The sequence below is a fragment of the Macaca fascicularis genome, chromosome X (genome assembly GCF_037993035.2).
Source record: "Macaca fascicularis isolate 582-1 chromosome X, T2T-MFA8v1.1".
NCBI lineage: Eukaryota > Metazoa > Chordata > Mammalia > Primates > Cercopithecidae > Macaca > Macaca fascicularis.
Window position 1 is genome coordinate 155,650,120 of NC_088395.1, and position 25,675 is coordinate 155,675,794.

Consider the following 25,675-nt stretch of genomic DNA (forward strand, 5'->3'; position numbering starts at 1 on the left):
GTTCACTTATCACAAATAACTAAATTTTGTAAATGGGCAAAATATATCAATAGACACTTCCCCTAAGTGGATATATGCATGACAAAGTAAGACATGAAAAATTATTGTTCATCATATCTATTAGAGAAATGAGAATTAAACCATAAAGAGATAACATAGCACATAGTTGAAAATGACTGAAATTTTTTCAAAAAAAGATACTGCTAAGTGCTAGCAAGGATGAAGACCAACTTAAAATCTGGTATGTTGCCAGTGGGAAGTATGAAATAGTACAAAAACTGTGGAAAATGATTTGGAAATTTTTTTCTGGCTTTACAGTCTTTACTGCATTTATTTATTTAAAAAATTTTAATTAGGTTTTGGTTCTTTGGTTCTTCCAACTTTTATTTTTGGTTCAGGGGGTACATGTGCAGGTTTGTTGCAAGGGTATATTGCGTGTCACAGAGGTTTGGTATACTGATGACTTATCACTCAGGTAATCATCATAGTATCAGATAGGTGATTTTCAAATTGTCACCCTACCCCTAGCTCCACTCTCCCACATTGGTAGAGTAGTTTCCAGTGTCTATTGTTCCCTCCTTTGTGTCCACGTATGCTCAATGTGTAGCTCCTACTTATAAGTGAGAATATGTGGTATTTGGTTTTCTGTTCCTACATTAATTTGCTTAGAATAATAGCCTCCAGCTCCATCCATGTTGCTGCAAGGTTCATGATTTTGTTATTTTTAATGACTGCATAGTATTTCATGTTCTATATATACCGCGTTTTGTTTATCCAGTCCACCATTGATAGGCATCTCAGTTAATTCTATGTCTTTGCTACTGTGAATAGTGCTGCGATGAACATATGTGTGCATGTGTCTTTATGGTAGAACAATTTATATTCCCTCCGGTACATATCCAGTGATGGGATTGCTGGGTCGATTGGTAGTTCTGATTTAATTTCCTGGAGAAATTTACAAACTACTTTTCACAATAGCTGAAGGAATGTACATTCCCACCAGGAGAGTATCAATTTCCTCACGACCTCAGCAGCATCAGTTTTTATTTTTTGACTTTTTATTAGTGGCCATTCTGACTGTTGTGAGATGGTATCCCACTGTAATTTTAATTTGCCGTTCTATATTAGTGATGTTGGACACTTTTTCACATGCTTGTTGGCTGTGTATATGTCATCTTTTGAGAAGTGTCTGCTCGTCTGCTCATGTCTTTGGCCCATTTTTAATGGGGTTGTTTGTTCTTTTCTTGTTAATTTTTTATAGTTCCTTGTAGATTCTGGATATTAGATCTTTGTCAGATGCATAGTTTGCAAATCTTTTCTCCCATTCTGTAGCTTTTCTGTTTACTCTGTTGATAGTTTCTTTTCACGTGAAGAAGTCCTTTAGTTTAATCAGGTCTTATTATCAATTTGCGGGTTTTTTGAAATTGCTTTTGGAGTCTTCATCATGAAATCTTTGCCAAGGCCTACGTCCAGAATGGTATCTCCTAGGTTTTCTTGTAGGATTTTTATGGTTTTAGGATTTAATTTATGTCTTCAATTCATCTTGAGTTGATGGATTAAAGATGAATTCATCTTGAGTTGAAACTGGAAGGGGTTCACTATCAATTTTCTGCATATGGCTAGCAAGTTATGCCAGCATCATTTATTGATAGGAAGTCATTTCCTCATTGCTCATTTTTGTCAATCTCGTTGAAGATCAGATGGTTATAGCTGTGTGTCTTTATTTCTGGGTTAGAGAAGAATATCATGTTTTGGTTACCATAGCATTATAGCATGGTTTAGAGTCAGGCCCTGTGATGCCTCTGGCTATGCTCTTTTTGTTTATGACCTGTGTTTGAGAATAGTATCATGTTTTGGTTACTGTAGCATTAGAGTACAGACTCAGGGCCTGTGATACCTCTGGCTATGGTCTTTTTGCTTATGACCTGTGTTAGGGAAGAGTATCATGTTTTGGTTACTGTAGCATTATAGTATAGAATCAGATCCTGTGATGCCTCTCTGTGATGCCTCTGGCTATGCTCTTTTTGCTTATGACCTGTGTTAGAGAACAGTATCACATTTTAGTTACTGTAGCATTACAGTATAGAGTCAGGTCCTGTGATGCCTCTGTCTATGCTGTTTTTGCTTATGACCTGTGTTAGAGAACAGTATCATGGTTTGGTCACTGTAGCATTATAGTATAGTTTAGAGTGGGGTCCTGTGATGCCTCTGGCTACATTCTGTTTGCTTATGATTGCTTTTGACTGTTCAGGTTCGTTTCTGGCTCCATTTGGAATTTAGAATAGTTTTTTTTCTAATCTGTGAAAAATGTTATTGGTAGTTTGTTAGGAATAGCATTAAATCGGTAAATTGCTTTAGGCATTATGGGCATTTAAATAATATTGATTCTTCCTATGCACGATCATGTAACGTTTTCCCATTTGACTGTGTCATCTCCGATTTTTTTTCAGCAGTATTTGTAACTGCCATTGTAAATGTGTTTCACATCTCTGATTTGCTGCATTGCTAGGCATTTTATACTTTTGTGACTATTATGAACGTGATTATGTTTTTGATTTGGTTCTCCACTTGGATGTTGTTGGTGTATAGAATTGTTGCTGATTTTTGTACATTGATTTCGTATCTTGAAACTTTGCTGAAGTTATTTATCAGATCTAGGAACTTCTGGGCAGAGATTATGGGGGGCTTTCTTGGTGTAAAATCATATCATCTTCAAGGAGAGATAATCTGACTTCCTCTCTTCCTATTTGGATGCCTTTTATGTTTTTGTCTTGCCTGATTGCTCTGGCTAGGACTTCCATAATATGTTGAATAGGAATGGTGAAAATGTGCATCCTTGTCTTGTTCCAGTTCTCATGGAGATCACTTCCAGCTTTTGTCCATTCCATATGATGTTGGCTGTAGGTTTGTACTTAGATGGCTATATCATTTTGAGGTGTGTTGCTTCAATGCCTAGTATGTTAAGGGCATTGTCCAATGTGGACACATGCATGACAAAGAAGCACATGAGAAATTATTCTGCATCACAGCTATTAGAGAAATGCATATTAAGGCATAATGAGCTACAATAACATATATTTGAAAATGACTAAGAAATTTTTTAAACACATTACTACGTGAGTGTTTATAGCAGGTCTAGTCATATTTGAGAAAACCTGAAAATTATACAAATGTATTTTTGTGAATAAATGGATAATGAAGTTTTTGTGCATCCATACTATGAAATAACTACTCTGCAATAAAAAGGAGTGAACTATTAGTATGCACAACAAGGTCTATCAAACTCAAAGGTGTCTTGCAGTGTGGAAAGAGCCAGTCTCTTTGCACCTGGTTCAAATGAACCAGGTACGTATTCTATTTTTTCTTTTCATGTGACATTCTTGAAAGAGAAAACTGAAATGCTGAGTACAGGTGAGTGGTTCCCACTCTTAGTTGTAGATGTGTGGGTATAACTATAAATGTATAGCAAGTAAAAGGGGTTTCTTCTGGAGAGGAGGGTGACGGAATTGTTTGTATGAAGATTGTGGTGGTGGTTCCATGAATTTACACATGAGCTACACACACAGAACTGGACAGAAAAAGAAAAAAAAATACTGTTTGTTCATTTAAATAATGAAATTGAAAATTAAAAAAGAAAGCTGGAAAAAAGAAAAGTAAACTTTAAAAAACTTTATGGGAAGGAAAATTACCCTGGATAAATAGGGACATTATGCAATGACAAAAGAGTCGATTAACAAACAAGACATAATAATCCTGTTACTTCACCTAAAAGCATTGTTTTAAAATACAAGAAACATCTGACAGAATTGAAAGAATAAATAGTCAAATCTACACTTGCATTTGGAGATTACAAAACCCCTGTCTGAGTACATGATTGAAGTAGACAGAAACTCTGCAGGATTATAGAGCAACCCGAACAACACAAAGAACCAAGTTGAGCTGACTGGCTTTTACTGAACATGCCACAGAAGAACAGCAGAATAAATATTCTTTTCTAGTGTATGTGGAATTTTTACAAAGATAGACCAAAAAAAAAAAAAAAACCCTTAACAACTTTAAAATATTTGAAGTTGTACAAAGTATACCTTTTAATATGATGAAAGTATACATTTCAAAATATACATTTCAATTTAATAATTGAAATGGTACAAAGTATAAATTTTAAAAATCCAGAATAAAATAAAATAAAAATATAACAAAGGACATATTTGTAAAGTCTCTAAGTAATTTTAAATAAACAACACATTTTCACTCTTCTTTGTTTAAAAAATTCTTAAGGAAAATTAGAAAACATACTCTGATGAATAAAAATGGTAATATGATGTTTTAAAATATGTGGAAATCAGCTACCGTAGTCCCTAGGGGATTTTTTATGTCCTTAAGTGCTTATGTAAGAAAGTAACAAAGGACTCAAATAAAACATCTAATCGTTGATGTTAAATAATTAGGAAAACAAAAGTAAATTAAACCTGAGGAAAACAAAAATGTGGGGGTGATATAGACATGAAGAGAAAAATTAATGAAATTGAAACTTCAGAAACTTCTGGAAACAGTAAAAGGGGTTGACGAAACCAAGATTTTTTTTTTCTTCCATAGATCAGACTAGCTAAAATGACCCATGTCAATCTGAGAAATTTGAAAATGTAGCTGTGGAGAAACAACAGCTATGAATGCAGCCAGAAGTAGAGGAAACTACATACAAACTCTAATTTGTCATGTTAACTACACTCTTCATTTCTTATAGACGGTTCTGAGAAGACCAGTTTTGCCTTGAAATTATCTGAATTTGCAAGTGTCTACCATGTATCAGATGCATTCAAATGCATTAACCCATCAAATGGAAGAAGATCCTGCAAAAGTCAGCAGGGAGGTTTCACCTTCTTTACTCCATAGCATTGACTGCACTTCCCTTTGCAAAGCCATCTATCACCTCAGGAGGCTGCGGATTTCCTCCTTCCATCTGATGCAGGGGCAGAATCTTACCCAACATACTGCTACTCTCCACATAACTGTTCTTGCCTGAACACCTGCGCAGGTGTCACTAGTCACACTGAAAGCCAGTATGTCCCTGGGTGCAGATGCCAGAGAGGAGGCAGTGGAAGAGTGATTAATTATTCTTTTCAAATTCCAGCTGGCATGTCCATCAAGGACCCATTTCTCATGCCCCAGGAGGAGCCCAGCTTTAGAATTCAGCTTTAGAGGATGTAAGAATTCAGCTTTAGAGGATGGCTGCTCCTCTTCTACCTCTTATGAAGGAATGGAGTTTCTGAGCACTATCCATTTGTTTGCCTATTCAGTCCCCAGCTTCAGATAAGAAGCTTATTGAATCCTACTGCGAATATGTGAGTGGCTTAAGAACCTACTCTCCACCTTCAGGGATGTTTCCCAAGAGTCAGGAGATTATGGGCAAAGTATAGTCTATTCACAGCCCATTGGGAAAACAAAGAATGTGTATGGAACTCCTAGGGAGGGAGGACCAGGTGGCTGTGGCTGTGGGACAGGACAGAAGGTGAGCCGTGGGAAAGCTAGGGGAGTTCTGCAGGGGACAGGGATGCTCCATTTTCTGGGGAAAGCAGGGGATTCCGTGCAGCCTCCAGAGGCAGCAAGGAAGCACAAGCACCAGGCTTGGCCTCTGAGTTGGAATAGAGGGAACGTGTTGGCGACCAGGGAAAGGGTGTTATAATTCGGGAAAGTGTTGGGCCCAGACAGACATGCTGGCTGGGAGAGTACTTGTCCCTTGTGCCTTTGACAGAGGAGCCAAGATGTGGATGAGCACTCATAGAAGATCCCATAACATCTTTCACAGTAGGTCCTCAACAGAAAGCACCTACTTTTCATTCATTTTGTCACCATGGAAAATCTTTCTCTTTCTTACAGTTGGCCAAATGACACTTGAGATAAGCTAATTAGAATGCTTTTTTAAAGGAGTCAGCTCTGGCTCTCCCAGCCAGACAGAAAAGCACCTGGCCAGTGGTATCTGGGCCTCACATCCCAGCAGATTCATGCTTATCTCTCAGGAAACCCTTGCATAGGATAGGTATCCATCACCAACCTCATGTGCTGTGTTCAACCGCACTGAGACAAGCGTGTAGGACACCTCCCATTCCTGCCCCAGGAAGAGATGACTCTCTGTTTCCTCCACCATCCAAAAGGAACTGCTGAGCAATTTTCCTTTCCAAGCTTTTCTCTTGTCCTCTGAGAATCTGGCTCTGCCCCCACCCATTTCACTAGAATCAGCTCACCCAAAAGGCACTGTAGTTTCCCAAAGCCCAAAAGGCCTTGGCTCAGGGCATGTACACTCCACCACTCTCACCTGTTGCCTCACACCCTCACCCCTCTCTTATATTTCCTTTAGATCTTAGGGGACACCTGGCCAGCTTAGTTATATGAATACAGATCCTAGACTCAACCACCATAAGGTTAGGGCTGGGCCTGGCTTACTTTAGCATCTCCAATACTAACCCAGGGTCTTCCAAATAGCAGAAACTCAATGAATGTTTCAGGAAAACATGAGCCAGTGACCAAGGGGACTTCTTTATTCATATTTAATTATATCACATTCTCAAGCCAAGCAAATTCAGGTACACATATGCATTTTTTAACTATACAGTGTACAGTAAGAGGTACAAGGAAGGCAAGAGTTAGCTACTGTTTGATTGGGATGGGTAGGAAATGCGAACTCTTGCATTAACCCTGGCCACATGCTCCAGGACTTTCACATAGCTGGTTTCAGCGAGGGCCCTTGGACCCCACAGGAACTCATAGCGCACAGGATCACTGCCGGGCACCTGGTGGTACTCCAGGTAGTTTTCCTGCACCCAATCTTGGGTGAGCAGCTTCCTGAGCTCCCAATAGGCGCTGTGCTCCCTCCCATCATACAGCCCCATCACACTCAACGCTTCCCAGATTGCCTCCTCTGGGGCGCAGCTGCCCTCCATTACGATCATGCCCAGGACGATTATCAGGAGGCCGGTCTTGGGCGTGCTCTGATCGTCACCCAGCAGGCCGTCATAGGAGAGGCCCAGGCAGGTGACAAGGACGTAGCAGTGGCCGGCGGGGTCCACTTCCTTCACGTCAATGCCAAAGATCACCTGCATGCACTCAGAGGCTTTGCTGAAGATCTCAGGAAAGTGGTTCTTGTAATTTTTGATGACACTCTCCAGCATTTCTGCCTTTGTGACCGGCTCCTTAATTTGATATTTGCGGAGCAGGAAATGAACTAACTCAGCCACTTTCTCATCAAGTGCTTCCCGGAAAAGGGACTCCAGGTGAGCTGGGTCTGGGGAGGTGCTTGGCCCCTCCTCTTCATTGCTGCTGGAAACCTCATTGGATTGGCTCCATAGAGTGTCGTCGGTGACGGTCAGGGAAGAGGAGGCACCCCGAGGACTCTGGGCAGGACTCAGTGACCCAGAATCAGGCACCTCCTCCAGGGTTCCCGCGATCAGAGTAGAGGAGGAGGATGCAGCCTTCTGCTCCTCAGTTGTGAGAATCTGCACATCCATAAGCCCCGGTGCATCTCCTTGGGCCTGACGGCCTTCCTCAGCCTTGCAGGACTGACGCTTCTGCCGAAGAAGCATGATGACTCAGGTCAGGGCAGCAGGCGAGTGTGGGCCGGAGCTGGGCAATTGAGACCCACAGGCCTGGGGAGAGAGGAAGCGTGTGAGAGGCCTCAGCTGGGTACCACACCCTGGATGCCCTAACAAAGGCCTACTTACAGGTCTCCTTCAGTGCTCCTCTGGGGCCTCCCGACCTCCCGGCTGGCCTGTTCCCTGCGAACCTGAAAGAGGAATTGAGAGGGCATCTCAGGGTGCAGCCTCTGGGCAAAGGCTATGGCTCCAGGACTGACAGAAGGGCTGGTAGAGCCAGGAACTGTGGGGTTCCTGTTGTTTTGATGCTAGAGGGGCCTCTAGTATACACACAGGGGAAACACCACCTCAGCTTGACTGCTGGTACTGCCTGGACCTCTTATGCTCTGTGACTAAAGATACTGTCTCAGACCAAGGCCTCACAGCCTGGTTTCTGGAGCTCCTAGAAGATAAATCGAGGGGGAACTCAGGCTGCAGACTACAAGCACAGCCCCAGTACCCCAGTGCTGTCAGGAGGTTGAGCCTGACTCTGTGAACTCCCCACTATTTTGTGTGGATGGTCCTTTCTGTGCTCACTCAGGGCCCTCATCTTTCTCCTGGCAGGGCCCGGATCTGGCCCTTTTCCTGCCTGAGAAACTTTCAGATCAAGGGTTCACATCCCTGATATGGAAGAGAAGGACATAAAGGGACCCACATCTGGCCCCATGTGCCCAAGGCCTCCTGGGGAAAAAGCAATAGCTACAGAAAGTACATTGGGGTCCATGTGTCCTGCCCTAGGGTGAGAAAACAGCAATAGCTACACAAAATACATTGGGGCCCATGTGTCCAAACGTGAGGATCCTGGTTGGTCCTCATCTTCCTGAGTTTCCCCAACTTCCTGCCCATAGCACAGGTGAGATTGCCACTTAGGACCACCCTTGATCGGGTTTCCCCACAGATAATAACCAAAGTTAGCTAGACTTTGTGGGGTCCCTTCTTTCTAGGCCAGGAGTACCCCCAGTCATCACAAAGGGTACACACGTTGGCTCCTGCAGATGTTGTGATCCCGTCCCTCTGTTGAACAGGTGTGGCTCCCTGTGCTAACCTGTGAGTGACACTGGGACCATGGTTCTCACCCTCCTGAGACTGCCCATCCCCAACCATGTGGCAGAAATGAGAGCGTGCCACATGTTACCCATGCCTGAGGCCTCCTAGGACTGAGAACCCAAGTCAGGCTCCACAAGTTCCCTTTTTCTTTGGGCTGTGTAGGTACCTTCTTACCTTCAGTCTTCACCAACCTTTCTCCCTTTGACTCCAGGCAGACCCTGGATTCCTCCCTGTGCTGACCAGGTGTGGCTCCCTCTGCTGAGCTGAGGACACCCTTCAGACCCAGGTTGCCACCTGCCTGAGACCCCGGAGGCAGAAGTAAGGGGAGCACTACACGGGCACCCCTGCATAGGATTTCCAAGGCTGACAGAAGTAGGTTTCATGGGGGCTTTCTCTGTCTGGATGTCATCCAGGTATTCATATTTACTCCATGCAAGGCATGGTCCTTTCCTTCCTGCTGAACCACGGATGTGTCTTGCAGCTCCCTGAGGCCCCCGACTGGGGAGTGGGGGAGCACATCCCTTCCCCACAGTCTTATCCGCGGTGCCCCAGCCTGAGAGCAGGGGCAGGTTTCCTGAGGCCAAATGTGGAGGCGCCTGAGTCTCAGACAGGGGTAAGGTGAGTCCCCTGTCCTGGGGTTCCTGGTCCTCTCAGGTCTCCCTCATCTCCCAGTACGGCCTGGGCCGTCCCTCTGCTCCTCTGAAGCCGTGCTCATGATACCAAGCCCCTTCCCTGCATCAGTCCCCTATGCGGACATCAGAATCAGTGTGCCCGGCCGCCATGTCCGGCCGCCATGCCCAGCCACTGAGCCCAGGGCTTCCCAGGGCTGACAGCAGAGGCAGAGATGTGTTCTGTGGGGCCTCAGCCCTCCCTCAGGGTCCTGATCTTGATGTCTGGTAGAACCTGGGCCCTGCCCTCTCCTAACCAGCCCTGCCCTGGTCACACCAAGCTCTGACTCCAGAGTCCCCTGGGGCTTGAGCCAGAGGTGGTGAGGGGTGGCCCAGCCTGAGAAGTCCGCCCCCGAGTGGTCCAGGGCCGGCAGCAGGGGCGGCGCTGGATTACTGAGGGTCCTCTGTCTGGGGCGGGGGCCTCCTCAGTGCCCCCTCAGCGTCTCACCTCGCCTCCTCACAGAGTCTGGGCCCGCTTCCCTCAGCCGATCGCAAGCGAACCCTTCAGAAGCAGGGCCTCGCTTCTCTCTGATCCATGCGGCCGCGTCGTCAGCGGCGTCACAAGCGGCCACCCGGGGCTCACCTGGGCTGACGGCAAGGGTGGAGCCGGATTCTAGCGCGGGGCAGGGAGGGGCGGCTCAGTCATTCCTCAAGGTTCTCACCTGGAGATCTGGGACAGCCTGGAGCCCCGCCCTCTGCTGATGGGGTCTGCACCCCTCAGACCCAGGTTCTGACCCCGAGTCTCCTGAGGTGGCAGTGGGGGGAAGGGTGTGGTGGGGGGACAAGGCTGCTGGGGTCTTTCAGGGCTGACATGAGGGGCTGAGCTGAATTCTGTGCCCCCCCTATGGGGTGTGGGTGAACCCTCAGTCTTCACTCAGGAGGGTCCTCTTCCCGAATCCTGCTTTTAGGAAATACTCTATTTCTGTCACCTCTGAGCATTTGCACAACTGCACCCCTTACAGAGAATGGCTGCGGGTCCCAGGCTAGACGCTCCCTGCGGGGTTGCAGCACTCACGATTCTAGTGACCTCTGGGAGAAGACACACACCTTCCCACGGAGGCTCTTCCCCAGCCAGAGGTCGACCTTTCAAACCTTTGTGTACTAAATGACTTATTGTTACACTGAAGAGGCTGAGCAGCTGCAAGAAATTTGCGGAGGTCCTGAGCTTTGAAGTTATCTAACCATTCCTAGTCCACTTCAGTGATTTTCGTATTTTAACCCTCCTTCCTATAGTAAGGAAGAAATTTTTCATCTATGCCAATTGTGTATGTGCATTATATATGGTATATGTAGATCATATTTGTGTTTACATGCATAAGCACATACATGTATGTATATATGTTTATATTATATAGCTATATGTATTTATATGTATGTATCTTTACATATATTCATACATATATGTGTGTGGACTATATGTACTTATTTTATTAAACAATATCTACTAATACTATGTGTGATTCACTCATACTATTCTATTTCTAGTTCATTCTATATATTTAATTAAAGTAATAATATTTTGGAAAGTCAGTCCTAACCTTCTCTTTGTCTCTAGTTGTTATTAGCAGAACTCTGGAGCCATAGTCTCTCAATCAATCCAATTTTGCTGGTGTCCTGATATTACCTCGTGGCTACTGGCCTCGTGTTTTGAGGTGCAGACTCAGATTGTGCATTGATGTGAGGTGGTCATTTAAAACTTTTCCTGCAACACACCCTGTCATCTGCAGTGGTTGCAGACCTCCTCAACTTCCCTGCCTCTCCACCTGCCCAGAACACAAGTACCAGTTCAACACAGTCTTCAATCTTCCCCAGGGTTTTTCTCTGTTTCGTTGTTTAGACTTTGTTGCTGATATTGTTGTTTTATTTTTCTTTTTCCCTTCTATATTTTTCCACAGTTGATTTTGGGAGTAGAGCACAGCAGCCTGGGCTTGATTGTCACTTTGGCAGCTACAGGTAGGCATTCACTCTTTATTTAATTTAAGTGAGATTTACACCTTTGCCATATTCTGTTCCTCATCAGTGAACATCATATACTACTCCATTTATTTGAGAATTTTTTCTCTGAATCTGTCAGCAAACTTGTACAGTTGTTCTGTAAATGTCTTGCATATTTTGGTTAGGCTTCTTCTTCTTTATATTTTGGGTTTAAATGCTGTCGGGGATGGTGTATTTTTAATTTAATGTTCTAAGTTGCTTATGTGTGGCAAGTCTCTTGTATTCGCTGTAGTGGTCTTTGCATGCTGTCTTCTGGAGTCTCTTATTCATTTGAACATTCCATGCGTCTCTTCCTTCGAATTTTCTTAACGGTCATATTGTGAAAAATACAATCTATTTCTTTTCAATCTTCATACCTCTTTTTCATCTTGATATCCATAGCTCTGACACTTTCTCCTTTTGATATCCATTGCAGCTATGAACGGTAGCAATGAAAGCATGTATCAGTGACTTGCCCCAGACCAGGACGGGAATGGTTCTAACATTTCACATTCAAGTATGTTTCCCGCCAATTTTAGAAAGTTAATGTGCCTTTGAATCTTAGGTTTGCTAAAAGTTTTTCATTTGAAATCGCATAAAATTTATTTCAGAGGCTTTTTCTGTATCCATTGACCTGACTGCTTTTTCTACTCTATCGTGTATGTAGAAAATTAAAATGGAAGTTTTCTATTGTTAAATAATATTTTTGTTCCTTGCATATGAGCTGCTTGTTCGTTTAGTCCACTGTTGTGTTGAATATACAATTATCCATTTAGGACATTTGCTGCAATATGAGTGAACACGTGGCTCACATGTTCTTTTTATAAAGGCTGGATGTCTTTATCTGCTTTTTCAGTGCAGGAGACGGAGCCCTGGAAAATGAGTAGAACAATTGCCACGGTTTGGGATTATTTGGAAGAGTTAAGATGGCAATTTGTTTTCCCTGACCACTTGGTGGAACTGACCCCCAAAACTGCCAGCCCTAGAACAACAGAGGGTGGATTGAGCTTTAAATACATTTTCAGTTTCTGGATGTACTGTAGGTTATATCCATTCACCACTTGGAAAAAGTCTTGATTGTAAATTACAAATAAGCTGAGATGGAGTCTCACTCTGTCGCTCAGGCTGTAGTACAGCGGTGCAATCCTGGCTCACTGCAAGCTCCGCCTCCTGGGTTCACCCCATTGTCCTGCTTCAGCCTCCCGAATAGCTGGGACTACAAGAGCCCACCACCACACCTGGCTAACTTTTTAAATTTTTTTGTATTTTCAGTACTTTTAGTATTTTTGTATTTTTTGTATTTTTGTATTTTAGGGGTTTCACTGTGTTAGCCAGGATGGTCTCGATCTCCTGACCTCGTGATCCACCTGCCTCACCCTGCCAAAGTGCTGGGATTACAGGCGTGAGCCACTGTGCCTGGCCAATTTAATTTATTTCTTTATCTCACCCATTTTACCACTTTGTTCTTTCACATTAAAAAAGATATTTAATCCTCTGCTATGTTATGTTGTCCCAATTCAAATAAATAACATAGATTTCCCTACATAAATAAAAAACAATGCACTTACTTTTAACTATATAAAAAACAATAAGTCTGCCTACTGTCATACATGAAATGAATGTTGAAGTTCATTACAACATCCATTAAAAGGAACATTCGAACAACTCCAAAAGGAAACAAAGATAAACCTCCAAATCGCCCAAGAGAACAGGAACCAAGAGATGGTCTGCCTTGTATTCCCTCACACCCAACTTGTTCCCCACTGCTGAGAACGGTGACTGCTCTCTTCAAACACAGAGTGAAGAATGGGCCTCATGTAACAGAATAGGGAAGGTGGCGGATGTCGCTTTGGAACGTGCACTGGCCCAGGCCCTCCCCCAACCTGCTCCACTGGCCCTGGCTGCAACTCCTGCTCAGACTCCCTCTTTGTCCTCTCCCAAAGTCTCTTCATGCAGGGATGGGTAGGAAATGCTCTCTCTAGTACTGACCCTGGCTGCATACTCCAGGACTTTCACATAGCTGGTTTCAATGAGGGCCCTTGGACCCCACAGGAACTGGTAGCACGGGGGATCACTGCTGGGCACCTGGCGGTATTGCAGGTAGTTTTCCTGCACCCAATCTTGGGTGAGCAGCTTCCTCAGCTCCCCAAAGAAACTGTGCTCCATCTCATGATACACCTCCATTACACTCAACGCCTCCCAGATTGTCTCGTCAGGGGCACAGTGGCCCTCTGTTAAGATCATGGTCAAGACCATAACTCCAGGTGAGTGAGGTCTGGCGAGGTGGTTGGCCCCTCCTCTTCCCGGCTGCTGATGCCCTCACTGGATTGGCTCCATAGAGTATTGTCGCTGATGGTTAGGGAAGACGAGGAGCCCTGAGACTCAGGGGAGGACTGGGTGACCCAGCAGCAGGCACCTCCTCCAGGGTGCCTTCAACCAGAGTAGAGGAGGAGGCAGCCTCGTGCTCCTCAGTGGCGGAAGCCTGCGCACACACCAGGCCCAGAGCCCCCTCTCCTTGGGCCTCAAGGCCTTCCTCAGGCTTGCCGTGCTGACTCCTCTGCTCAGAAGACATGATGACTCTGGTCAGGGCAGCAGGCTAGACTGTGGGCAGGAGCTGGGCGATGGGGAGGAATCCACAGATCTGGGGAGAGAAGGAGCTTGTGAGGGGCCTCATTTGCGAACCACACCCTGGAAGCCCTAACAAAGCCTACTTACAGATCTTCTCCTTCGGTGCTCCTCTGGGGCCTCCTGGGGCTTCTGATCTCCTGGTCGGCCTGTCTGCTGAGAACCTGAAGGAGAAAGTGAGAGGGCACCTCAGGGTACAGCCGGCCAGCAGAGGCTGAGGCTGCAGGACTGACAGTAGGGAGGGTGAGGCTGGGCTCTCTGGAGTCCCTTGTGTTCTGGGGAGTGTGGGGCCCTTGTTGTCCATTCAGATCAGAACCTCGCCTTGACTGCTAACACTGCCTGTGACTCCTCTGCTCTGTGGCCTGAGGACAATGCCTCAGACCAAGGCCTAACTGCCTGGTTCCTGGAGCTCCTAAAAGAGGAATCGAGGGACCCTCAGGGTGCAGACCGCAAGCACAGCCCCGGCTTTCCAGTGCTGTCAGGAGAGTTGGCCACACTCTGTGAGGTCCCTACTCTCATTGGGTTACATGGTCCCCTCTGTGCTCACTCACCTTTCTCCTGGAGGGGCCTCATCCTGCCCTTTTGCTGGCTCGAGAAACTCAGATAAAGAGTTCACAACCCTGATATGGAACAGAAGGGTATGAGGGGACCCACATCGGGCCACACGTGCCCAGGTCCACTGGGAGAGACAGCAAGAGATATCCAAATTCACTGGACACCATGTGTCCTGGGCGAGGAACCTGCTTGGTCCTCATGTTGACTCCTGGCAGAGTCTGGGGCCCTCCCTCTACTGACCTGAGTGCAGCCCCCTAAGGACCAAGGCATCCTCCTCCCTGACACTGAAGATCCCAGGATGAGAGAGGGTCCTCAGCTGACAGCCCTGCCTATGCTCTCTGGAGTGACATCAGGGGCAGGGAAGATTTCTGTGGGGCCCCCATTTGCGTTCTTGCCTGGGGTACCCTCAACCCTCCCTCAGGTTCCTCACCTGGACACCTGGCAGATCCTGGGACCACTGTGTCAGTCGATCAGATTGGGGTCCCTGTGTTGACCTGAGTCACCCTCTGAAAGCAAGGCCTGAGGGTGAGCCTCCCTGAGATCTAGAAACAGAAGTGAGGAGGCTCCACATCCCATCACCCTTGGGTGGGGTGTCCAGGGTTCACTCCGGGAGCTGGCCCCTTTGGTTCTGGGGTGAGGCTTCCAATGTCTTCTGGTGGGTTATTCATCTTTACTCCTCCTGGCATCTGCCCTTCCTCAACCCCCAAACTCCTGAGATGAGCAGCCATCTCCCCTTTACACCAACACCCCATGCTCCCAAGGGTTCCCCAACTTCCTATCTGTGGGACAAGTGAGATTGCCAATTAGGGACATTCCTGATCTGGTTGCCCCAGAGCTAAAAACAGGTGGCAGCCATAATCTGTGGGGTCCCTTCCTTCTGGGCCAGGGGTACCTCCAGTCCTCATGAAGGGGGCACTCCTTGGGTCCTGCTGATCCTGGGACCCCTCCCTCTGCTGGCCAGATGTGACTTCCTCTGTTGAACTGTAAGTGCCACTAATACCAAGGTGTTCACCTCCCTGAGACCTCCCACCTCCCGCCGTGTGACAGAAAGGAGAGCATGCCACATGGTACCTATGCCTGGGGCCACCCGGGGCTGAGAACAGTGGAAGCCAGGTTCTGCAAGTTCCCTTCTTTTTCGAGGTGTGGAGGTACCTTCTTACCTTCAGTCCTCACCAACCTTCCTCGTCTTGACTCCTGGCAGACTCTGGACCCAACCTGTGCTGACCAGGTGTGGCTATCTCTGCTGAGCTGAGGACACCCCTCAGAGGGAGGCCCCCACCTCTCTGAGGCCTGGGAGGCAGAAGTGAAGGGGCGCTACACTGACATCCCTGAATGGGATTCCCAAGACGGACAAAAGGTGCGTATTTCAGGAGTGCCTCCTGTGTCTGGGTGTACTATAGGTATTCAGATTTACTTCCGACAGGGCCTGGCCCATTCCCTCCTGCTGAACTTTGGATGGGTCTTGTAGGTCAAGGCCACCATCTCCCTGGGATCCCTAACCAGGAAGTGGGGGCCAGGTCTGTTCCCCACAGTCCTGCCAGAGGCCCCCCAGGACTGAAGGAAGGGCAGGTTTCCTACATCTGGGAAAGGAGCTCTGCTGAGTCTTCCCTCAGGGTCCTGAGACTCCTCCCTCTGCTAACCTGAGCCTCCACTCCTCATACCAAAGCCCTCTCCTCTTTGTCATCTCCAAGGCATAGGCAGGGATGTACCACATGCAGCCATCGTGCGTGGCACCTCCAAGGGCCGAGGTCCCCAATGATCTGGAGTCCAAGGTCTCCTGAGTCCTCCCTCTTTTTCCTCCCCTTGATCCTGGCAGTGCTGCGTCAGAGCTCCTCTCTGCGGACCTGAGTCTATCCGTCGGATTCCTGAGGCAGAATGAGGAGGTACCTTAGCCTGAGATGGGGGCGGGGTGGGCCCCCTGTCCTGTGGTGATTGTCCTTTAAGGCCTCCGTGCTCTCCTGGCAGGACCTGGGCCCTCCGTCTACTCCTCTGAGGTGGTGCTCATGATACCAAGCCCCTTCCCTCCATCAGCCCAGGATGTGGACAACAGCATCAATGTGCCTGGTCCCCATTCCCGGAGCTTCCCAGGGCTGACGGCAAAGACAGAGCTTCCCTCTCTGGGGCCTCAGCCCTCCCTCAGAATCCTGACCTTGAGGCCTGGCAGAGCCTGGCCCCTGCCCTCTCCTAACCAACCCTGCCCTGGTCAAACCAAGCTCTGACTCCAGAGTCCCCTGGGGCTTAAGGGGAGGAGTGGTGAAAGGTGGCCCAGCCTGAGAAGTCCGCCCTCAGGTGGTTTAGGGCTGGCAATGGGGGTGGTGCTGGATTATTTGGGGTCTTCTATCTGGGGTGGGGGCATCCTCAGTCCTCCCTCAGCGTCTCTCACCTTGCCTCCTCACACAGCCTGGGCCCGCTTCCCCCCAACAATCTCAAGCCTCCATCGGAACCAGACCCTCACTTCTCTGTGATCCCCAAGGCGCAAGTCACTGGCATCACATCCGGCCACCAAGATAGGGGATTCCCTGTGTTGACAGCAGGGGCGGGACTGAATTCTGTCACGGTGAAGGGCAGAAGAGGGGATTTCGGGGGTCGGGTGGGGAGTGGACACATTTGGGGGTGTAGGTGTAGGAAGAGGTGTGGAGGTCAGAGAGGGTAGTGGGGGTGTGAGGGTCTGGGGGAGAGACTGCAGTGTGGGGGTGGGGGAGGGGTGTGGTAGTGGGGGAGGATGGGGGTAGGGGTAGTGGGAGACTGCAGGTGGGGTTTGGGGAGCCCTCAGTCATCCCTCAGGGTCCTGACCTTGATTCCTCGCATAGCCTGGATCCCTATCTTCTGCCGACGGTGTTGGCTCCCATCCGACCAAGGCTCTGACCTGAGTCCCCAGAGGTGGCAGTGGAAGGAAGGGAGTCCTTGGGCAAGGCTGCCGGGGTCTTCTAGGGCTGACAGGAGGGGCTGAGCTGGATTCTGTGGCCCCTCTATGTGGGGTGAGAGAACCCTTAGTCTTTACCCAGGAGGGTCCTCCTCCTGGCTCTTTGATGAAGTGATGGGTGGGAGATGCTCTGTTTCTGTCACCTCTGAGCATTTGCCCTGCTCCACCCCTTGCAGAGAATGGCTGCGGGTCTAAGGCCAGATGGTCCCTGGGGGCTGCAGTAACTGTGATTGTAGTGACCTCTAGGAGAAGACACACACCTTCCCACGGGGGTTCCTCCCCAGCCAGACCTAGACTTTGCAAAGCTTTTGTCCTAAAAGCTTTGTTTTTACACTGAAGAGGCTGAACGGCAGCAAGAGATTTGGGGAAGCCATGAGTTTTGAAGCTATCTATCATTTCATAGTCCAATTTAGTGATTTTCGTATTTTAATCCTCATTCATATAGTAAGAAATAGATTTTAAATCTTTGCAATTGTATGTGTACATTATATATGGTGTATGTAGATTATGTTTATATTTATGTGTATATACATAAACACATACATTTGTATATGTTTATATCATATATGTATATTTATATGTATGTATCTTTAGATATAGGCACATGTAGATATGTAGACTATATATATATATACACACACACACATGCACACATATACATATTTCATTAAACACTATCCCCTCATAGTATGTGTGATTCACAAACACTATTCTACTTCTAGATCATTCTTTTTTTTCCATGAAAATAATTTTTGGAAGGCCTGTCCTCTTCCACTAGGTTTGTTCCAGGTGGTTATTAACAAAACTCTGGAGTCAAAAATTCTCACTCAGTTCAAATTTCCTGATGTCCTGGTATTATCCCAGGGCCACTGGCATCATGTTTTGAGGTGCTGCCTCAGGTTGTGCGATGATGTGGAGATGTCGGGTAGATTTTAATATCTTTCCTTCTACCCATCCCGTAATATGCTGTCTATACAGACTACACACCTCCTCAATATCCTTTTGCCTTCCCCCACCCCAAACATGAATACCAGTTCAACACTGTCTTCAATCATCCCCGGAATTTTCTCTGTTTTCTTCAGATTTTTTTTTCTCTTATCTTTCTATATTTTTCCACGACTGATTTTGGGAGCAGAGCACAACAGCCTGAGCTTGACTTTCACTTAGGCAGCTACGAGAAAGGCACTTTGTATATAACTTAAGCAGGATTTACATCTTTACCATATTCTGTTCTCCATCAATGAATGTGGCATGTTACTCCATGAATTTTGGATTTTTTTCCCTGAATCTACCAGTAAACCTGTGTGGTTGCCTCCATAAAGGTCATTTTGGTTAGGCTTCTTTTAATTGATATTTTGGATTTCAATGCTCTTGCAAATGGTATATTTTCTATTTTAGACACTAAGTTGCTTTTGTGTGACAATCCTCTTGTGTTGCTGTTGTCATCCTTTATATGATGTTTTCTGAAGTCTCTTATTCATTTGAACACTTCGTGTGTCTGTTCCCCTGAATTCTCTTGATAATTATATTGTCAAAATACTTTTGTTTTCAATCTTTATACCTCATGTATATTTTTCATGTCCACATTTTTGGTTCGTTTTTATTTTCGTATCCTCTGTACCTATGGAAGGCCATGGTGATAGTCTGTGTCGATGGTTGTCCCTGCTGTGAATGAGAATGCTTCTAACTTTTGAGATTTAAGTATGCTTCCTGCCGATTTTATGAAATGGAAGTTCCTTTTCATGTTAGTTTGCTGAAAGTTGTTAATTTGAAATCACATAGAATTTCGTTCAAAGTCTTTTCTGTACCCATTTACACGACGGAACTTTTTCTCTATCTTGTATGTAGGGAATTACAATTGCAACTTTTTCTAACGTGAAATAATATTTTTATTCCTGACATACAGGTTGCTTATGCATTTAGTCCACTGTTCTCTTGAATATGCGATTACATATTTAGGACATTTGCTATCTTATCAGTGAACAATTCACTCACGTGTTCTTTTCATGTGAGCTGAGGATGCATCTTTATCTGTTTTTTGAATCCAGGAGTCCTAGCCCGGGAGAATGAAGTGGACAATTGCTCATCTTTTTGGCTGCTTTGGAAGAGTTGAGATAAGTTGATGATAATTTCCCCTGACTATTTGTTAGAATTGGCCTCCAAAAGTGTCTGTTCCAGAACATTTGAGGGTGGCTTGAGCTTTGAATAAACTTTCAGGTGATGGATGTACCACTTGTTTTATCCCTTCACCCCTTGAAGGAAGTCTTGGTTGTTGATTTTGAATAAGCTGTTATATATGTTTGTGCACACAGTTTTGTCTATGGGAACCTACATTTTCAATTTAAACGAAATCTAGGAGTAGGATTGCTGAGTCTAATGGTAATTCTATGTTTCCCCATGTAAGAAACAATCAAAAGGTCCTGCCGTGCAATGTAACAGTTTTCTTCTTTCCCAGCAATGAATGAGACTTCCACATCCTCTCCAGAGTCTGGTATTTTCAGGTCTTTGAATTTTATTCATTGTATTAGGTGTGTAGAGAAATCGTACTGCTCTTCATATTTGCATTTTCATTGAATAATTACAATGATTATCATTTTTATATCTTCTGTTCCAGTCACAGAAGAATCCATTTTCCAAGTATTTCTGCTTCCTTGTATTGAGGAAAAGTATTAGAATCCTAGATGTTCGTGCTAGGAATGCTCATCATTCCTTGGGAGATGTTGCTTCTTGCTCTCTCATTTACAGAACAAAGAAATATATGCGTGTTTATTTACCTGCTTATTAGTGTTTATGTGTGCACCCTCTGTATGTTTATGAAGTTGAACATGAGTATTTCCTGATGTCCATGACACTACTCTAATACCACAAGGAGCTTTTAGTCTCCTTCCTTTGTTTATCTGTAAATATCTACCTCAACAGTGAGAAAGCTACTTCCCACGAACCTTCATCTATATAATTAGTTGGTCTATGGGGATAGATAGACAGACAGATAGATAGATAGATAGATAGATAGATAGATAGATAGATAGATAATTATTCTGTTGTCACATTGCTGTAAAGAACTACCCGAGACTGTGTAATTTACCAAGAAAAGAGGTTTAGTTGAGTCACAGTTCTGCAGGCTGTACAGGGAGTATGGTTGTGGAGACCTCAAGAAACTTACAATCATGACGAAAGGTGGAAGGGAAGCAGGCACAGCTTCAGTTGGAGTAGGAGAGAGAGAGATAGCAAAGAGGGGATAGTTTCACACTTTTAAACAACCACATCTTGTGAGAACTCAATCAACTCCTTGAGAACAGCAAAGACGAAGCTCCCCCCCACCCCAACATGATCCAATCACCTCCCACCAGGCCTCTCCTCCAACACTGAGAATTATAATTCGACATGGGATTTGAGTGGGGACACGGAGCCAAACCATATCATTCCACCCCTGGCCCCTCCCAAATCTCATGTCTTTCCTTACATGTTCTTACACAACCAAGCCTTCACAACAGTCGCCCAGAGTCTGACCTCATTCCAGCATTAACTCAAAAGTCCAAGTCGAAAGTCTCATCTGAGACAAGGCAAGTCACTTCTGCCTATGAGCCTGTACGATAACAAACACGTTAGTTCCTTCCAAGATACAGTGAAGGTATAGGCATTGAGTAAATGCTCCCGTTCCAAATGGGAGAAATTGGCCAAAACAAAAGGGCTACAGGCAAGTTTGAAACCCAACAGGGCAGTCATTAAATCTTAAAGCTTCAAAAATAATCTCCATTGATGTTATATCTAGCAATCAGACCACACTGATGCAAGAGGTGGGCTCCCAAGACCTTGGGCATCTCTGCCCATTTGGCTCGGCAGGGTACAGTCCCCTCAGCTATTTTTAAAATTGCTTCCTTTTAAGCATTCTCTGTAGATTTTAGATACTTGTTATTGTTTAATTTTAAGCTTTCTGTAAAGATTTTAGATATGAGCCTTCTGTCAGATGTATGCCTTGCAAATATTTTCTCATAGTCTGTAGCTTGCCTTTTCTTTTTCTTAATAGTGTCTTTTGCAGAGCAATTTTTTTTTCTTTCAGAAAGTGCACCTTTTCCGTTTTGTGTTCTGTGGGCCATGTTTGTGATGTTGTATCTAAACACCCATCTCCAACATCAAGGTCATGTGCATGTTCCCTTGTGTCTTCTTCCAGAAGTTTTAAAATCGTGTATTTTATATTTGGGTTTATGACCTATTTTGAGTTAATTCTTTGTGAAAGGTGTGAGGCTCTCCCCAGGTTCATTTCAGTGTGTATTGGCATTCATTTTGTCAGGTGCCATTTGTTGAAAAAACTACAATTTATCCATATGACAGCCTGTGCACTTTTGTCAAAAATCAGTTGACAATGTTTGTGTGGGTCTATTTTGGGGTTTTATTTTGTTCCGTCGATGTGTGTCTATTCCTCCACCAATACCCATATTTTCTTGATTAGTGTCGCTTTACAGAAGAAGTGCATACCAAAGCTAACATCAATCATGAGAAGTCGTATTTCTGGTAATTTCCTTTGACATGATGTAATGAGAATGGGGTTTTACATCTGAGATCTTCCTCTGAGAGCTCATACCTCCAATGCTAATCATGAGAAAAGAGATAAGACAAATCTCACTGGATGGACTTTATGCAGAAGACCTAATCAATACTCCTCAATGCTGTTAAGGTCATCAGAAACAAGAAAAACCTCAGAAACTGTCACTACGAAGACAAGATGAAGGACACGGGATTACCAAATGTCATGAAGTATCGTCGATGGGATCTTGAAACAGCACAAGGACATTTGGTATAACTGAGGATACTTGAATAAAGTATGGACTTAATAACAATGTATCAGTATTGATTCATTAATGGGGACAAATATAGATGCTAATGTAAGATGTTAATAATAGGGAAACTAAACGTGAAGTGTATGGAAATTCTCTGTATCCTGTTTGCAATAATTCTGTAAATCTAACACTGTTCTGAAATCTAAAAGTTTATTTTAAAATGACACTTGGATGTCATTAGGAGTGCGAGCCGGGCACAGTCGCTCATGCCTGCATTCCCAGCACTTTTGGAGGCAGAGGCATGTGAATCGCCTGAAGTCAGGAGTTTGAGACAAGCCTGCCCAACATGGTGAAACCCCACTACTACTGAAAATACAAAAATTAGCCGGGTGTGGTGGTGGGTGCCTGAAATCCCAGCTACTTGAGAGGCTGAGGCAGGAGAATTGCTTGAACCCAGGAGGCAGAAGTTGCAGCGAGCCAAGATTGTGCCGTTGCACTCCATCCTGGGGGACAGAGCAAGACTCCATCTCAAAAAAAAAAAAAAAAAAAAAAAAAAGGAAGAAGTGCAACCACTCCTTACTTGGTGACTATCGGCAATCCACTGGAAATCATTAAGCTTTTTTCTGCCCTTCCTTTGTATTTCAAAAATTCACAATAGTTACGGTAGTTGAGGGAGAGGTCTTCCTCACTGAAACATTGCAGCTGAGGATGGTAAAGGCTATGTTTCAGAAAAAAACCAAAACCAAACCAAACCCAATATCTGCAACTCCCAGTGAGACACTTGCTGTAGGATGAATGAAACGCTTTGGTTCAAGGTCAATGAGGCATCCTACAAGAGAGGAATGAGACTGTCATCACCTGAACCCACCTGTCAGTGTCAATAAGCTCAAGAGTGAAACAACCAGAAATCATGTGCCTCATGCTAGGATGCAGTAGGAGACAGGAAACCAACAATGAAGTATTTTCATCAGAAAAGAGTGAGACCTACCTCAAATCTAGATATGAACCTAAAGCCAGATAATCAGAATCCATGGAAAGGAGCAAGAGTTAAATGACACAATGAGGCAGCAGACAGACAAATGAGTAGTGGGGAGACATGCTGTAGGTCCACTGATCAGTCAGCTGCAACAAGTCAATACAATGGAAAAGGACGGTGGGATGCAGGAGGGCATTGTGGGCCATAGGTCTGCTAGAGACTAAAAGAGACCCAAATGTATGAACTAATGCTGAACACCCATACACTTTAAGCCCCTCAGAATGTCCTCTCAGAGGTATGTACTAGTGGAAAGGCACACATTCATTCAACAGAAGATGTGTATAAGAACACCCTTAGGAGCGTGCTAGAAACAACCCCCATGTTCATCACCATGAGCATGGGGAAATACGCTGGAGCTCATACAAAGGAATACTATACAGCCCTGAGCGTGAAAAAGCTATGGCTACATCCATAACGTGGAAGAAGACCACGAACCTAAAAAGTAGCCAATGCAGAGAATATCAGTTCCATAATTCCATTTAGGTGGAGATCAAAAGAGGCAATACTACTCTACGGCACTGAAGTCAGGATAGTGGCTACCTTGGGAGACAGAGGCTGGGAGGGAAATGAGGGGAAATTCTCAAGGCAGATGTTTTTTGTGTGGTGAGTGATGGGCTCTCCAAGGATGTTCATGGGTGAAAATTAAAGAGCTCTACATTTATGATCTGTGCACTCGTTAAGCAGAGGGAGAGAGGATTAAGAGACACGAACAAAAGCAGTGCATAAACCTAGTGGGTTTGGATCAGAATCCCAAAAGACCCGACTCCGTAGGCCATAATGCCAAATGCTGAAAGCCCATAATGTCAATCTCTGACATCTAATTTCGAAATGATCAATACCCCTAAGCAGAAAATAGGGAGGGTTAATAAGGAATGCTCATTTCGTGTATCATAGAATTTCTAAAAGAGCAGCGCCAAATAGAAAATGAATGTGAGATATCCTTCAAGGACACACATGTCCTAAAAGAAAAAACAGCAGGTACATGTGACGCAAAACTTCAACATATAGTTAACGACTGTGAAATTCAGCCAGCTCTTAAGGACTATCTCCATCCAATTGCCTATATCTTCACCTGTAGTGCCTCTTTTCTCAGAATTTTCTGGTTTCTTTTTCCTGTTTGTGTATTTTCACGGTGTTGAAGTGTCAGCGTTATTTTTAACCACTCACTATGCCATTCCTTTCTTTGCATTATTTCCAATACTGGAGGTATAAATTGTGTGGAGACTTTGAGAGAGTTCTAATTTGTTTTATGCATTTTTCAGATTTGACTCCACAAACGTACATTATCCCATTGTTAACTCTGTGTGCAAGCACTGTGCACGCATGTATAAACATTGACACTTGCTCAATAAATGAAGAGATGTCCTTTTTTAAATCTTCATTTGTGAAAGAAAAAATTTCTCATGATCGTGGCTCCTTGGGTGAAACTATATGCGGTGTGATCTGTCAAGGTTTTTCATAGATGTCTTAGGATGACTTAGCTTCTGGTCACAGTATTTCATATGACTGCAGTTATGAAGAAGGCTGCACACAGTTACTAACCTTAGTAATATTTGTTCATATATTTTCCTTTTTGACCTATTGGAGTTGGTCCACAGGAGATCATTGGGCCACCCAGTCAGCAGGGAGAGATGGGGAGGAGTCAGGGCAGGTTTATGGGGGTGCAGGCCCCACGCCGGGACAGGAGTGCAGCCTCTGGAGGGCGGAAGGGACCTGCATCATCCATATACAAGTGGAAGCTTCTCCATCCTCACTCACTCTGTTCTAAACCCAACGTCTCCAGCAGAGCCCTCATCTGAATTTCAGAAAGGGTGGTGTCCTAATGGGGTTGGGGAGAGGCCAGGTGGGCCAGGTCCAGTGACAGTCTCTCACTGGCTTCCTTGCAGGCCTCAGCCATGTGGCATGGGGCATCGGGCATTGGGTAACTGTTGATGAGAGCAGCCCTCCCCTGGTCATGGGGAACACAGCGAGGCCAGGGCGAGGGCAGGGCTCTGTGAAATGTGACTGCTGCTGGTTATAAGCTGAGTCAATCATGCGCCTTCTGTGTGCCTCGATTCTTCATTTGTAAAATGGACATGTAATAGTACAAAGTAAGAGCATTGTTGTGAGTTTATACCTGAGGTCACCCGCATGTAAAATGCCTGGCCCAAATGATGTGGTGAATAGGAAGTAGCTTTGTTTACTGTGTGTCTAAGTTTTAACTTCCCCCCCGTATTTTAACATTTCTAAACCTATATATGTCTTATGATCCACATGCACATTGGTTAATGCATTTATTTTCTTTTTCTCCTGAAAATCTGCCATCACGGGTAAATCATCTCACATCTCAGACCTGTGCAGGCATGGTGGAACTTGTTCTAGTCCTGCCTGGGACGACAGCCAGGGCTATTGAACCAGACCCAGGATCAATACATGTGTCTGTGGGAGTCGGCCCTGGGGGAGTC

At 45.3% G+C, this 25,675-nt stretch overlaps 1 protein-coding gene and 1 long non-coding RNA gene across 2 annotated transcripts; one reads left to right on the forward strand and one right to left on the reverse strand.

Annotated features, from left to right (window-relative positions):
• Positions 1-6,641: 6,641 nt before the first annotated feature.
• LOC102124602 (melanoma-associated antigen 8-like) lies at positions 6,642-7,860 on the reverse strand. The gene is made up of 2 exons (XM_045383547.2): positions 7,716-7,860; positions 6,642-7,640 (listed from the first exon to the last, which is right to left on the reverse strand). The coding sequence occupies exon 2, from the start codon at positions 7,575-7,577 to the stop codon at positions 6,642-6,644; it is 936 nt and encodes a 311-aa protein (XP_045239482.2). The 5' UTR covers positions 7,578-7,640; positions 7,716-7,860.
• A 7,628-nt stretch (positions 7,861-15,488) lies between these two features.
• Positions 15,489-22,255, forward strand: LOC135969071 (uncharacterized). The gene is made up of 3 exons (XR_010584144.1): positions 15,489-15,851; positions 16,311-16,377; positions 19,466-22,255. It is a non-coding gene; the product is annotated as an uncharacterized lncRNA (long non-coding RNA).
• Positions 22,256-25,675: the final 3,420 nt, after the last annotated feature.